Source organism: Panthera pardus, unplaced genomic scaffold, assembly GCF_024362965.1.
Source record: "Panthera pardus isolate Hobbes unplaced genomic scaffold, ASM2436296v1 HiC_scaffold_15, whole genome shotgun sequence".
NCBI classification, from domain to species: domain Eukaryota; kingdom Metazoa; phylum Chordata; class Mammalia; order Carnivora; family Felidae; genus Panthera; species Panthera pardus.
In genome coordinates this window covers 48973983-48987287 of record NW_026526710.1, presented here as the reverse complement: position 1 = coordinate 48987287, position 13305 = coordinate 48973983, and the positions used below count along the sequence as shown (strand labels likewise).

Genomic DNA, 13305 nt, shown 5'->3' with positions numbered 1-13305 from the left:
GGACATCCAATAAAATATCACAAGTCATGCAAAACAGAAAAATACAATGAGATAAGTAATCAATTGAAATTGACATGGAACTGCCACAGAGGTTAGAATTAGCAGATAAGTACATTAAGCAATTATTATAACTATGTTCCATATGTTAATAAATTATGTAGCGGCATCAAAGGACACAAATCAGACATCTAAAGACAAAAACTACAATGCCTGAGATGAAAAATGCGTAGGATAAGATTCATGGCAGATGTGAAACTGCATTAAGAAAAGTGAATGAGGGGTGCCTGGATGGCTCAGTCGATTAAGCGGCCGACTTCGGCTCAGGTCATGATCTTGCGGTCCGTGAATTCGAGCCCCGCGTCGGACTCTGTGCTGACAGCTCAGAGCCTGGAGCCTGTTTCAGATTCTGTGTCTCCCTCTCTCTGACCTTCCCCCCATTCATGCTCTGTCTCTCTCTGTCTCAAAAATAAATAAACGTTAAAAAAATTTAAAAAAAAAAAAAAGAAAAGTGAATGAGAATTCATAGGAATAGAAACCATCCAAAATGAGAGACAGAGAAAAAGAATTTTTTGGGGCGCCTGGGTGGCTCAGTCGGTTGAGCGTCCGACTTCAGCTCGGGTCATGATATCACAGTCTGTGAGTTCGAGCCCCGCGTCGGGCTCTGTGCTGACAGCTCAGAGCCTGGGGCCTGTTTCAGATTCTGTGTCTCCCTCTCTCTCTGACCCTCCCCCGTTCATGCTCTGTCTCTGTCTCAAAAATAAATAAACGTTAAAAAAATTTAAAAAAAAAAAGAAAAAGACTTTTTTTAAATGAAGAGTTTCAGTAAGCTATGAGATGTCTTCAAGCAGCCTCATATACGTCACGTGTGAGTCCCTGAAGAAGAGAAGAAAGAGAACAGAAAAAATATTCAAAGAAATGATGGCCGTTTTTTTCCCAAATATAATGCAAACTGCAAACAAAAAAGTAAAAGACCACAACTTCAGGAAACAGGAACCTACATCAACACATATCAAAATCAAATTGCACAAAACCAGTGATAAAGAGAAAATCTTAAAATCCACCAGACATTGATAAAACGTGTTACATACAAAGGAACAAAACTAAGGTTGACAGCAGATTCAAATCAAAAGACAGTGGAGTAAATATTTAAAGCAATGTGGCCGGGGGGAGCCAATCTAGAATCTTATACACAGTTATGTCTTTCAAAAGAGTCCAAAGTGAAGACTTTTTCCGACATACAGAAGTTGACTTACACTATAAGAGATGTTAAAGGAAGTTTGTTAGGCAGAGGAAAAGTGATAGCAGTTGGAAATAGGGAGCTACTCAAAGGGACACTTACAGAAATGGTAACTACCTGAGAAAATATATGAGATTTTTTTTCTTATTTTTAAAACATTTGTAAGTGACAAGTGACTCTTTAAGCAAACAATGTATAGCAATACAATGCATAGTTTATAAATATCTATCAGTAGAATGTATGACCATATTATCGTGAAAACCAAAAAAGAAGAAATATATTATTATATGACTTTATACTATATATGAAGTAACATCACTTGAAGACATTTTCAACATTGTCTTAGAAGTTCCAACCAATGTAATAATGCAACAAAAAGAAAAAAAAATGATACAGATTAGAAAAGAAGTAAAATGGTCTTCATTGGCAGACATTATCAACTGTATAGAAAAATCCAATGAAATCAACAAAAAAGCTAATAAGTAAACTTAGTAAGTTTGCATAATACAACACTAGTATACAACTATTTCTATATACTAGCTATTATTGGATATCAAAGTTAAGAAAACATTGCCTGTACAATATCATAAAATTATTAAATAACTTCAGTGCAAGACCTATATACTGAAAACTACCAAACATTGCTTAGAGAAATTAAGGAAGTCCTGAATAAGGAAAGGGATGTACCTTATTTTGGGATCAGAAGTCTCAACATTGTTAAGATGTCATTTTTGACAAGTGTCAGTTTTGACAAATTGATCGAAAGATTCAACACAATACAAATCATTTTAAAACAATTAGCAAAAATATTTTAAAATCCACAAGAAAATGCAAAGGACATAGAATAGCTAAAGCAACTTTGTAAAGAAAGACTACAGTTGAAGGATTTATAATACCTGAGTAATCAAAGTAGTACGGCATTGGATCAAGATATACCAATAAATCAATGGAACTGAACAAGGACTATAGAAATAGACCCACATTTATTGACAACTGTTTTTGTTTGTTTAAAGTTTATTTATTTATAATTTGAGGAGAGAGCACATGAGCAAGGGAGGGGCAGAGAGAGAGAGAGAGAGAGAGAGAGAGGGAGAATCCCAAGCAGGCTCTGTGCTGTTAGCGCAGAGCCCAAATGCAAGACTGGATCTCATGAACCCTGAGATCATGACCTGAGCTGAAACCAAGAGTTGGATGCTTAACTGATTGAGCCACCCAGGCACCCCAACTAACAACTGTTTTCTTACAAAGTTACTAAGACAATTCAACATAGTCTTTTCAACATAGGCATATGCAAATAAATGAAATTTGACTCTTACCTTGGACCATATGCAGACATTAATGCAAATGTATCATAAATCTAAACATAGAACCTAAAACCACAAAACTTCTAGAAGAAAGCAGAGGAGAAAAATCTTCATGAAATTTGAATAGGCAACTATTTTTCGAGCACAACACCAAAAAGTACAAGGAAAAAAAAATAGATTGGACTTCATCAAAATGTAAAACTTCTGCTCTTCTAAGGACACTATTAAGAAAATCAAAATGCCAGCCACCTACAGGAAGAAAATATTTGTCAAGTAATATGTTTAACAAATTGTACCCAAAATATGCATTGAAAAAAATCTCTAAACTCTATATCAGATAAATAAATACCGCAACAAAAAGTGGACAAAATATTTAAATGGGCAATTCACCTAAAAAGATATGCAAATAGAAAATAAGCGGATGAAAAGGTGCTCAACACCATTAGTCAATCATTCATGAAAAACAAGTTAAAACCACAATAAGATAGCACCACACCTATTAGAATGGCTAATGTTTTTAAATTGATCATGTTATGTGTTGACAGGGGTGGTGAGAAAGTGGAATTCTCATAAACTGTTGGTAGAAGGTAAAATGGTACAACCACTTTAGAAAATATTTTGGCAATCTCTTAAGGAAGTAACATGTGACTACCATATGATCTGACTGTTACACTCCTAGGTATTTACCCAGACCTGCCAATTCCTGGTCGTGGCTACCTTATTATTATGATACTGGTTGTATATAGCTCTGTAAAGACCTTCTTACTTCTGTCTCCCCTAGGCTACACTCAAAGAAGAATAGCATTTTTCTTATGTTACCTCCATCTGGATATTTCAACTATTTACTCCCTTTAAGAGGATGACAGCCTAGAGGGCATCAGACTTCTCATCTCCTCACTTTGTCTTTTTGCCTTGGCCTAGGACACAGGCTTTCCATGTACTCTTCACCTCTAAGGACTTACTCTAAACAGTATTCTCCTCCTTTTCCTTCCCATGGAGACATTATAATAAACAAGTAAAGAAAAACACTAACAATCAAAAGACCAAGATCCAAAAGTACTATGCCTGTTATATTTGATAGTAACAATGATCACTCAATTCAGCAAGTATATACTGCCTATAAAAGATCAAGCAGTGGGTCAGGTTCTAAGATGTAAAGATGAATAGATACTATTTATGCCCTCAAAGAGCATGTAATCCATAAATAATTTAAGGATTCATATATAGAATTTTTTTCTAGAAAAGAGCAAATTGATAGATTATTCAGACAGAAAATCAATAAGGAAACATTAGATTAAAAATACACATTAGGGGCGCCTGGGTGGCGCAGTCGGTTAAGCGTCCGACTTCAGCCAGGTCACGATCTCGCGGTCTGTGAGTTCGAGCCCCGCGTCAGGCATCTGGGCTGATGGCTCGGAGCCTGGAGCCTGTTTCCGATTCTGTGTCTCCCTCTCTCTGCCCCTCCCCCGTTCATGCTCTGTCTCTCTCTGTCCCAAAAATAAATAAAAAAAAAAAAAAAAAAAAAAAAAAAAAGTTGAAAAAAAAAAATTAAAAAAAAAAAAAAAATACACATTAGATTGGGGCACCTGGGTGGCTGAGTGGGTTAAGCATCCAACTCTTGATTTCAGCTCAGGTCGCAGTCTCATGGTTCGTGAGTTCAAGCCCCACGTCAGGCTCTGCATTCTCAGTGCAGAGCTTGCTTGGGATTCTCATTCTCTCTCTCTCTCCTCACTGCCCCATCTCCACTCACCTATGCTCGTGCTTGCTCTGTCTCTCTCTCAAAATAACTAAATAAAACATTAAAAAAAATAATAGAATACACATTAGAAGGGTGCCTGAGTGGCTCATGTTAAGTGTCCAACTCTTGATTTTGCCTCAGGTCATGATCTCACAGTCATGAGATCAAGCCCTGTGTCAGGCTCCATGCCCAGTGCAGAGTCTGCTTAAGATTCTCTCTCCCTCTCCCTTTGCCCCTCCCCTGCTTATGGGAAATGGGAGAGGTTGGTAAAAGGGCACAAATTTTCAGGTATAAGATGAATAATAAGGTCTGGGGACTTAGAGTAAAACAGTGACTATATTTGATAATATTGTACTTGCATACAATTTGCATCTGTATTCAAATATATACCCCAGGGGCGCCTGGGTGGCGCAGTCGGTTAAGCGTCCGACTTCAGCCAGGTCACGATCTCGCGGTCTGTGAGTTCGAGCCCCGCGTCAGGCTCTGGGCTGATGGCTCGGAGCCTGGAGCCTGTTTCCGATTCTGTGTCTCCCTCTCTCTCTGCCCCTCCCCCGTTCATGCTCTGTCTCTCTCTGTCCCAAAAATAAATAAAAAACGTTGAAAAAAAAATTAAAAAAAAAAAACAAATATATACCCCAAACAGAGTAAATTTGTGAGATAATGGATGTGCTAATTAACTCCATTGTGGGAATCCTTTCACTATATATCTATATATATGTATAGATATATAGATATATGTAAAGTCATTACATTGTACACTTTAAATATACATCTTACAGTGTTGTCAATTAAACCTCAATAAACCTGAAAAAAATGTGAATTGGGCATCTGTTGTATTTTCTATATAAATGCATTCTCCATTCACAGTCTTGATATTTTAGTCCTAATATTTTGAATTAATATTTTTCAAATATATTTTCCTTCTGAGTATTCATTGGAAAGCAGTCAGGGTGAAGAGAACGGTGTACATAAAAAGATTTTTATTTTAGGCTTGCTAAAATAATAGGGAATTCCAAATTCACAAGAAGAATGGTTTTGTTTCATTTTTAGGGCTAATTCTAGAGATTATAACTAATTTAGAGTCAAACCTAACCACCTGCAAGGTTAGCACATCATCGGTGTCATGTTAACTCTCCTCAAAAGGATTATTTGAGAGACTCAAGGAGTAAGTCGCTCAGAGCGCAGGAGGATCACTGGATAGGTTATCTGAGATTTCTAACAGTGTAAACAAGGTGGTACACAATATTCTAAGATCTTTGTTGATACTTATTCTAATCACCAAGTCTAACACAAAGAAAGGTAGTTCATAATGACACAGAATGAAGCTACTTTTATGTGCAAGAGATGGTTTTCCTAAAGCTTTTTAAATAAAACAAGAGAAAGATAATTTAATCTTGGTCTGTGTAAAATAGTCAAGAACTAAGAGAATACTTAAAGCCCATTTAAAATTGAACCCAAGTAAATTAATATCTAGGAAAACTAAGCTTTTTTTGCTCTTGACATCCCAAATTGCATAATGTGAAGTCAAAAAATGTAGAGTATACACACACACACACACACACACACACACACACACACACACACACACACACATCAAAGCTACAGGTCCTGCTACACAGAAATCCAAGTTTGTAAGAATTCTAGAATGCATGGTCCTTCATAATTAGGGCATTTTCTAGCAAATATTCTATTGATTAAGCCTGTGGAATCTTATGCCGCATGGTCTCCAAATCATGTTTTTACTAAAGCAGAAGTTCATACTGAGCTGAAATACATTGGTTTAAAAATTATTGAAATTCAGGGCACCTGGGGGCTCAGTCGGTTAAGCGTCCAACTCTTGATTTAGGCTCAGGTTATGATTGCACTGTTCTTGAGTTCAAGTCCTGCATCCACATCAAGCTCTGTGCTGACATTGGGGGGCCTGCTTGGATTCTCTGTCCCCCTCTCTCTCTGCCCTTCCCTGCTCACTCTCTCTGTCTCTCTCAAAAATAAGTAAACATTTAAAAAACAATTAAAAAAATTGTTGAAATTCAAATACAATATGTAAGAAAATATAAATATTCTTGTGAAGCAAAATTAAAATGCAGTGCTAAATTGGTTCATATAAGTCTGTTTTCCAAGTCAAATTTTATCTAGTCAGCAACCTAAAATTAATTAGAATAATTGACAAAGTTTCAAACTTTGGGACTATGTTCATATTCACAAATTGTATACATCAGAAAACTCATGAGATTTTTAAGTAACATGACTGTTACCACTTTATATATTATGAGCAAACCATTTACCAATCACTGTGAGGTCTAAGTATATAAAACACTGCTAACAGCATTGGAATCATCTTTAGAGCCCTCAGCATACACTTGGAAGCACATATGGCAATGTCAAGTCTCTTTCATTTGTGTAGATTAGATTTTAGAACAATCAAAACAAATTCAGAGTCAAGAATGATGAGTGAAATGATCAATTGTACTGCTCAAGACCACAGTAATATGGATCCAATTTACCCTTTAGTTTTATCATCCAGTACCCCCAGGAACACTTGTTTATTTGATGGTCCCTAAGAAGATCCCATGTTTTTCTCCTGGCTCATCTTTGAAAGTAGAGTTAGCAAGACATCTCCTTCATGAGAATTCACTGAATTCACAACCGGAAGTGGCATTTCCCTCCTTTTGAAAACCACAGCTTATCTGTGACCATATCACATTCTGTGTTGTGATAAACTGTTATTCCCACAGTCCTTGAGGCCACACTGTATTTTGCACTCCAATTTAAGGGGTGGGGGGGACATGGGGGTGAAGGGGGTGCTAATGTGCTACTTTTCCAGTTCTGACCACAATATCTGCCATTGTACCAAAGGGGGGAGCTTAAACATAACAAATGAAAATAAGTGTTTGTCAAGTGAATAAATGAAAGAGAAAGGTAATTTATACTGTCCATGCAAGGATTGAAATCTAAGCACCAGGTCTCATTTTAACTTACTTATTTTCTTCACACCAATACAATTTTTCTGCAACACATCCTTTGGGATCTTAATAGGCTACTACCAGGTAAAAGATCAAGTGGACGATAAATTTTTGAAATACTGGATATTAAAACACTGAGTCAGTTTTCTTTTTTTTTTTTTTAATTTCAGAATATCTGAGACTAATATGCTACTGTGCTTTATAACTCTTGAAAGAGTGGGGTTGAATATTCAGTAGTTACCAAATTTTTTTAAGTTTCCTTATTTATTTTGAGAGAGGGAAAGACTGACAGAGACAGAGAGCACATGGGGGAGGGGCAGAGAGAGAGGAAGAGAGAGAGAATACCAAGCAGGGTCTGCACTGTCAGCACAGAACCCAATGCAGGGCTCAAACTCACCAACCATGAAATCATGACTTGAGCGGAAGTCAGAAGCTTAACCAACTGAGCCACCTAGGTGCCCCAGTGGTTACCAAATTTTGACCATAGAACATTTTGTTCTTCCGCAGAAGAAACACTGTCCTCTGAGAAGGAAAGCAAATGTAGGATTAAATGCTAATTAAATTAGCAATAAATATGGAACAGAAAAAAAAAATGAAGTAGAATTCAATTTTATTTACAGGAATAAACTGAGAAGAGGCTACTTCTCATGTTGAATTCTAGGTAGAAAAGCTTTTGTTTCCTTAAATGAAAAGCAGAGCCATTATTAGCCAGATTTTTTTCCCCAAGAATCTAGCAAGATCACAGAGCTTGATCATTCTTTCAGTGGGGGATTCACATGGAATTTTTTTTTTTTACTAATGACTAGAATAGGACTCTTAAAATATTTTTCTCCCTTAGAATATGTTGGTTTAGAATTAGTCATCCTCTTTTTAAACTATTACAACATTAAATGCAAAATTAAAGCATTGCTTTCTCTTTATCATTTGCCACGTTACCAAAGATGTGACTATTCTCCTGTTTAATATGAATCACATTACCCCACATTTTCTGAAAGGCAGCCTGGTTATCCACCTAAACCTTCACGGTAACTTTTCCTGGTCTCCTCTCTCCCAGCCTGAAGGCCTGTACCTGCTTTTAGTCTCTCTGAATTTCTAACTTACTTTTTTGGAAATCTGATAATATTTGAAATACCAGTTAAAATCTAGCAATATAATGTTTCTTATGAATGCTCCCCCGCCAAAAATCTAATAACATTGCATAAAAAAAAGACAAAGTAACAATTTTCTTTCTTCAAAACCACTCAGCTGTGCAATCTTTAGTTCTTTTAGACCTTCAGAAGGTATGATCAGTATGCATAGGGAAAGTCATGTCTCTTACTTAACTTTGCAAGAGTGCACTACAGAGCACTAATAGCTGCATTGCCTTGTTAATAAACTTCAGTCAAAATGCTTTGGGAGATAATTTGATTAAAAAAAAGAATAAAAAACACCGAAGCCGAAATATTGCTTTTATAAGCTGCAAGATCAATTCACCATGTGCTTTTTTAATCAACTGAAATATATACATTTAAACAGAAAACACAGATGACTTAGCATTCTCCCATATCATGCCAGTGAGCGTGACTAGTTCCTTGTAATTTTTTTTTCTAATACTCTCTTGTGCTCTGACTTACGGGGGAAAAAAACTTCCCATGAAAAATGTGTGCTACTTTTCCACTTTTGGCCTTGCATGTGCTTCCTCTCTGCCTTAATTACAATATAAATCAACTGCAAAAAAAGATTTACAGTGATTACACCTCACTTAGAGAGCTGTGAAGATTGATCTGGATGTGGTATGTTTGTCAACCTCTGTGCCTAGTTCTCATCTTAGTGAGTTCCAGAGTGAATCCCAGGACAACATAATATTCAAAAAGAAGTAAAGGTGGGAGGGGAAAGTTCTGGTATGTCACTCTGGTCTTTGTGTTCTCACCGAACATGCCAACGACTTACTCTCAGAAAACTCCAGGGCAAAAGACTTCAAACAATTGTGAACTTTAAACCCATTTACTACCTTAGCAGAAAATATCACCATAGCTACCGAACTGATCCCTGAATATCCCCCCATTTTCTGTCTGTGTACCCAACTGGGTGAAACCAAAATTGTGACAGAAATCTTCCTGTTTTGAATGGATTAATGCTTATCACCACCAATGAGGACCTATATTCAGGTCACTAGTTTCTTGGAGCGAAATTAATCAGCCCTTGCCTTTAGGAAGGGTGTCTTTTTTCCAAGGTAAATTCATTCATTAATGTGACCACACCAAGCAAAACAAAAACATACAATTAGGAAACAAAGCTGACACAATATAATGTGTCCTTTAAATCTTCCTAACTGCTCACAAGTTTTGGAATATGATGAATTTTGGTTAAGTCCTGTAACTTGGCCTAACTTTCTCTACCTCTACGACATGCGTCCTGCCCACCTCATTGCTGTTCAGGCTCTGGTCTAAAGCATCAAACAGATGAGATACCCTGCCTCTTAGATTTATTCGTGTTGGATTTCTTTGAAAGCCAACTTGACTGCTTCATTTAAAAAGTGACCTCAGTGATTCCTTTTTGATGAAATGCAATAAAGCCTCTAATAAATTATTAGGACAGCTATTTGCTAATTTGCCAGTATATCCCTTTTAAAAATGGTCTTATCCTTCCAAACAACACTCCTGAAAAATCATGTTTTCCTGTCCAGTTGCTCCCTATTTTTACTGTTTTCCTACAGTGACAGTGCTCCTACTGAATAACCAAGTGTCAAAGATTTTCACGCTCAGCTCAGAAAGGAATGTAATCATACTTTAAAAATAAAGTATATTCTCAAATCTAGAAATTAGCTAGTAATTGAAATTATCATCACAGTATTTTAACTGATGACCATTGAACTCTTTTCTGGCAAACGGCTCATAGAGCATTAATAGCATGTCACATTACAGATCTGCAGAGTTAAGTTCTGTCTTGTCCTTGGGACTGTGAGTTCTAAAGCAACTTTAGAAGTGTCTTTCGGGTACAAAAGAAATCATTAAACTGCAAAAGTTCTGTTTGGTCTGAGAGGTATGCACCTCGTTTTCCTTTCTTTATCATTCACTGTTACCATCTACCACTTTTGATGCTGCTAAGAAGGTCCACCACTTTCTATTTCTACCCACAGCACCCAAGTATCTGTCTAAGAACACTTCAGAAAACCATTGTCTGCATGAAGCAGATTCAAAAGGTTTTAGAAAGGAAAGTTTATTCTGATTTCTTTCTGATCAAGGTTTGAATGGGGATAATCCGAATTTCTTTATAATCCTATATACATTTTAATGGATTGTTAAAAATAGTTCATAGGAACTGTTACTAATGTAAAAAATAGGATCCTATTTTTCAGGATCTTTGTCTCTGGTATCTATCAGCAAATAATATTACTAGATACAATATCTGCATTATGAAGTTTGCAAGACACAAAAGAAAAAAAGTTGATAAAAATTAATGAAAGGTAACTTTGAAAATACGACCAAATGCAAAATTTTATACAAACACTCACACAATATAAATCTTATTCTTTCAAAATTTATTAGCTCAAAATTGGCCCTATTCTTAATAGTTCATACAGGGGTTGGTTTGACATTGGTTTTGATCTTCATCATGGAAAATTTTTTACTTGTCTAACCAATACTGAAATCAGAATATGAAAAAAAAAACCCTTTATCATCTTAAGCAAATAGGCTCTTTGAGCACCTTAGAAACATTCCTACCTATCAAAAATGTAATTATATGCTAATTTAAGATTAACAGAATGCAAACCGGCGTTTTATTATGCAAATCACGTATCAATTGTAATTAGCTATTTACTAAAGCAAGATTTAGCTTAGTTAGATTTATCATGCAAAATTAAGATTCAGGGTCACCTGGGTGGCTCAGTCAGTTAAGTGTCCTATTCTTGATTTTGGCTCATGGTTTGTGGGATCAAGCCCCCAGTCGGTCTCCGTGCTGACAGCATGAATTCTGCTTGGGATTTTCTCTCTCTCTCTCTCTCTCTCTCTCTCTCTCTCTCTCTGTCTTTCTGCCCCTTCCCTGCACATGCGCTCACTCTCTCTCCCTCCCTCTCTCTCTCTCAAAATAAATAAATAAACTTTTAAAAAAATAAGATGTAGATTCATTATTTCTCCATTATTTGGCCATCTACTGAATTTTAATACAATATCTCTTTCTGTACACAGACCCACACATCTCAGGTATACAAGATCTAAAGTTTGATTACTGGCAAATGTCTGAAGTAGGAAGCATGCATAGCAAATACAACCACCATGATCTTATTTGCATCTCAATTCATGCAAGTTATCGGTGCTGGTTACAAAAGGAAATCATGTATGAATTTTTCCTGTGTGCTGTCTTTCACTTCAAAGATCAAGGTTCAGTCACCATCATCACTGCCATATGCAATCTCCATAATCAAGACAAAGTGTTTACAAACTCTAAAACAGGACCATGTTTCACAATAAAAAAGACATATATTTTTAACCCATTGATTGGTTCAGTATTCTGTATATCCATGATATTCTCATTTCTGACAAGTGTTTCTATCACCTTTGACTTTGACTATTCTCATGGGGCATTTTTATCATACAACTTGGCTGAATCCAGCCATGAGATCCTTTAAGAGTAGAATGATATTTTTTAGGCTTTATTCAAATGGATTTTCAATGTTTCATTCTTATCTCTTAAAATCTCCATTCTTTTTTCAGTTAGGTTCCTCTTGCTTGAGGAAAATGTTTTGTAAGCATGTCTTTTTTTTTTGTAAATAAGTATATAAGTATTATCGCCAAGAAATAAATATCAAGATATATCTAAGATAGAATTATCAGTTCAAATTCGTTTAGTTTCCATAAGAATGTTTTATACCTGCTTAAGTATAACCTTTGTGTCTCTATTTAGAAAATGTGTTCATGATGGCATTGAGACATCCAGAGCCAGACCTTTTAAGGGATTATTTCACTTCTTGGGTAATTAAAGCAATTTAGCCTTTGGTGTAGAAGCTATGAATAGCACTTGAGGGATGAGGCATGTAATAATTACCCAGAAAACTACTAATATGTATTATGGCTCAGTTATAACATGCATTTAGAATGGCAGCAGACCAAATCAATATTGAGGACCAGAGCACACATTCATAGTAAACATTTCTAATATCTAAAAACAAAAATGAAGACTCCTTTTACATAAAAGAATATTTTGAGAAAAATCTCTTGTGATAAATAAACCTTCTGGCCAAGCTTATCAAAATTAACCTAGTTCATGTTACTGATTTTGCTCTTGTTTGTGTTTAGAAGAAACACACGTATAGAAGAAAATGGTAGGGATTTCTAGGTTGCTGCGGCATGTAGTTATAAATATATATTGTATTTTACACATAGTTTGCTAATTATGTGTGTACTTTTGTATATATGTATGTATGTCCACATGTTGTCTTTTCCTCACGTTAGAATGTAAACTGAATGAGGGTGACAAATTTTTTCCTTTTTTTCCCCCTTTACTATAAATAAATATATTTGTTGAAAGAATACAAACATTCAATTATTGAATCTAGTAACAGTCATCATAACCTGGCCTTATACAATAACCCAGATTTCACTTTCTGTGTGTAATAAAATGATGTAAAAGCCACTGGAATGAGGCAAGGATGATGGGGATAAAAGAATCTCTAAAGCAGTAGAGTATTTTAAGTTCCTCATTCACTATCTGTGTTAAAGCTAGTTTGACTTTTAATTTTAAGAACTTACGAGGTCATAAGGAAAAACACCCTTCTTTGGCGTTCGTACTGTTTGTCACCTATAAAGAATTAGGTAAGGGTATTTGGTGTTATTTTTATTATTGGCAAGTTTTCCACATGTATGGCTTTAAAATAATACTCTGTTTTCTTAATTAATGAGCAGTTATTGATTTTGTTTGTTTGTCACTTCTAAACAGGAGGAATCTTCAAATTTAATGCAACACATCTTAGATTTCTTCCAGACTTTGACAGATGACTCATGTGAAAACGATGGTTAAGCAAACAACCAATGTATCTTGGATGCTGAAATAAAAGACAAGAAAAGTCACACAGTTCAGATAACA

At 35.8% G+C, this 13305-nt stretch overlaps 1 protein-coding gene across 3 annotated transcripts in view; it reads left to right on the top strand.

Moving 5' to 3' along the window:
• The window catches only part of CCDC178 (coiled-coil domain containing 178), a 441055-nt gene that overhangs the window by 427211 nt on the left and 539 nt on the right, over window positions 1-13305 (top strand). For all 3 annotated transcript variants that reach the window (XM_019465445.2, XM_019465447.2, XM_019465449.2), the window contains one exon: window positions 13159-13305. This exon is cut by the window's right edge and continues 539 nt beyond it. In XM_019465445.2, the coding sequence (XP_019320990.2) occupies window positions 13159-13239 (81 nt within the window). In that variant the 3' untranslated portion in view covers window positions 13240-13305. The remainder of the gene's footprint in view (window positions 1-13158) is intronic.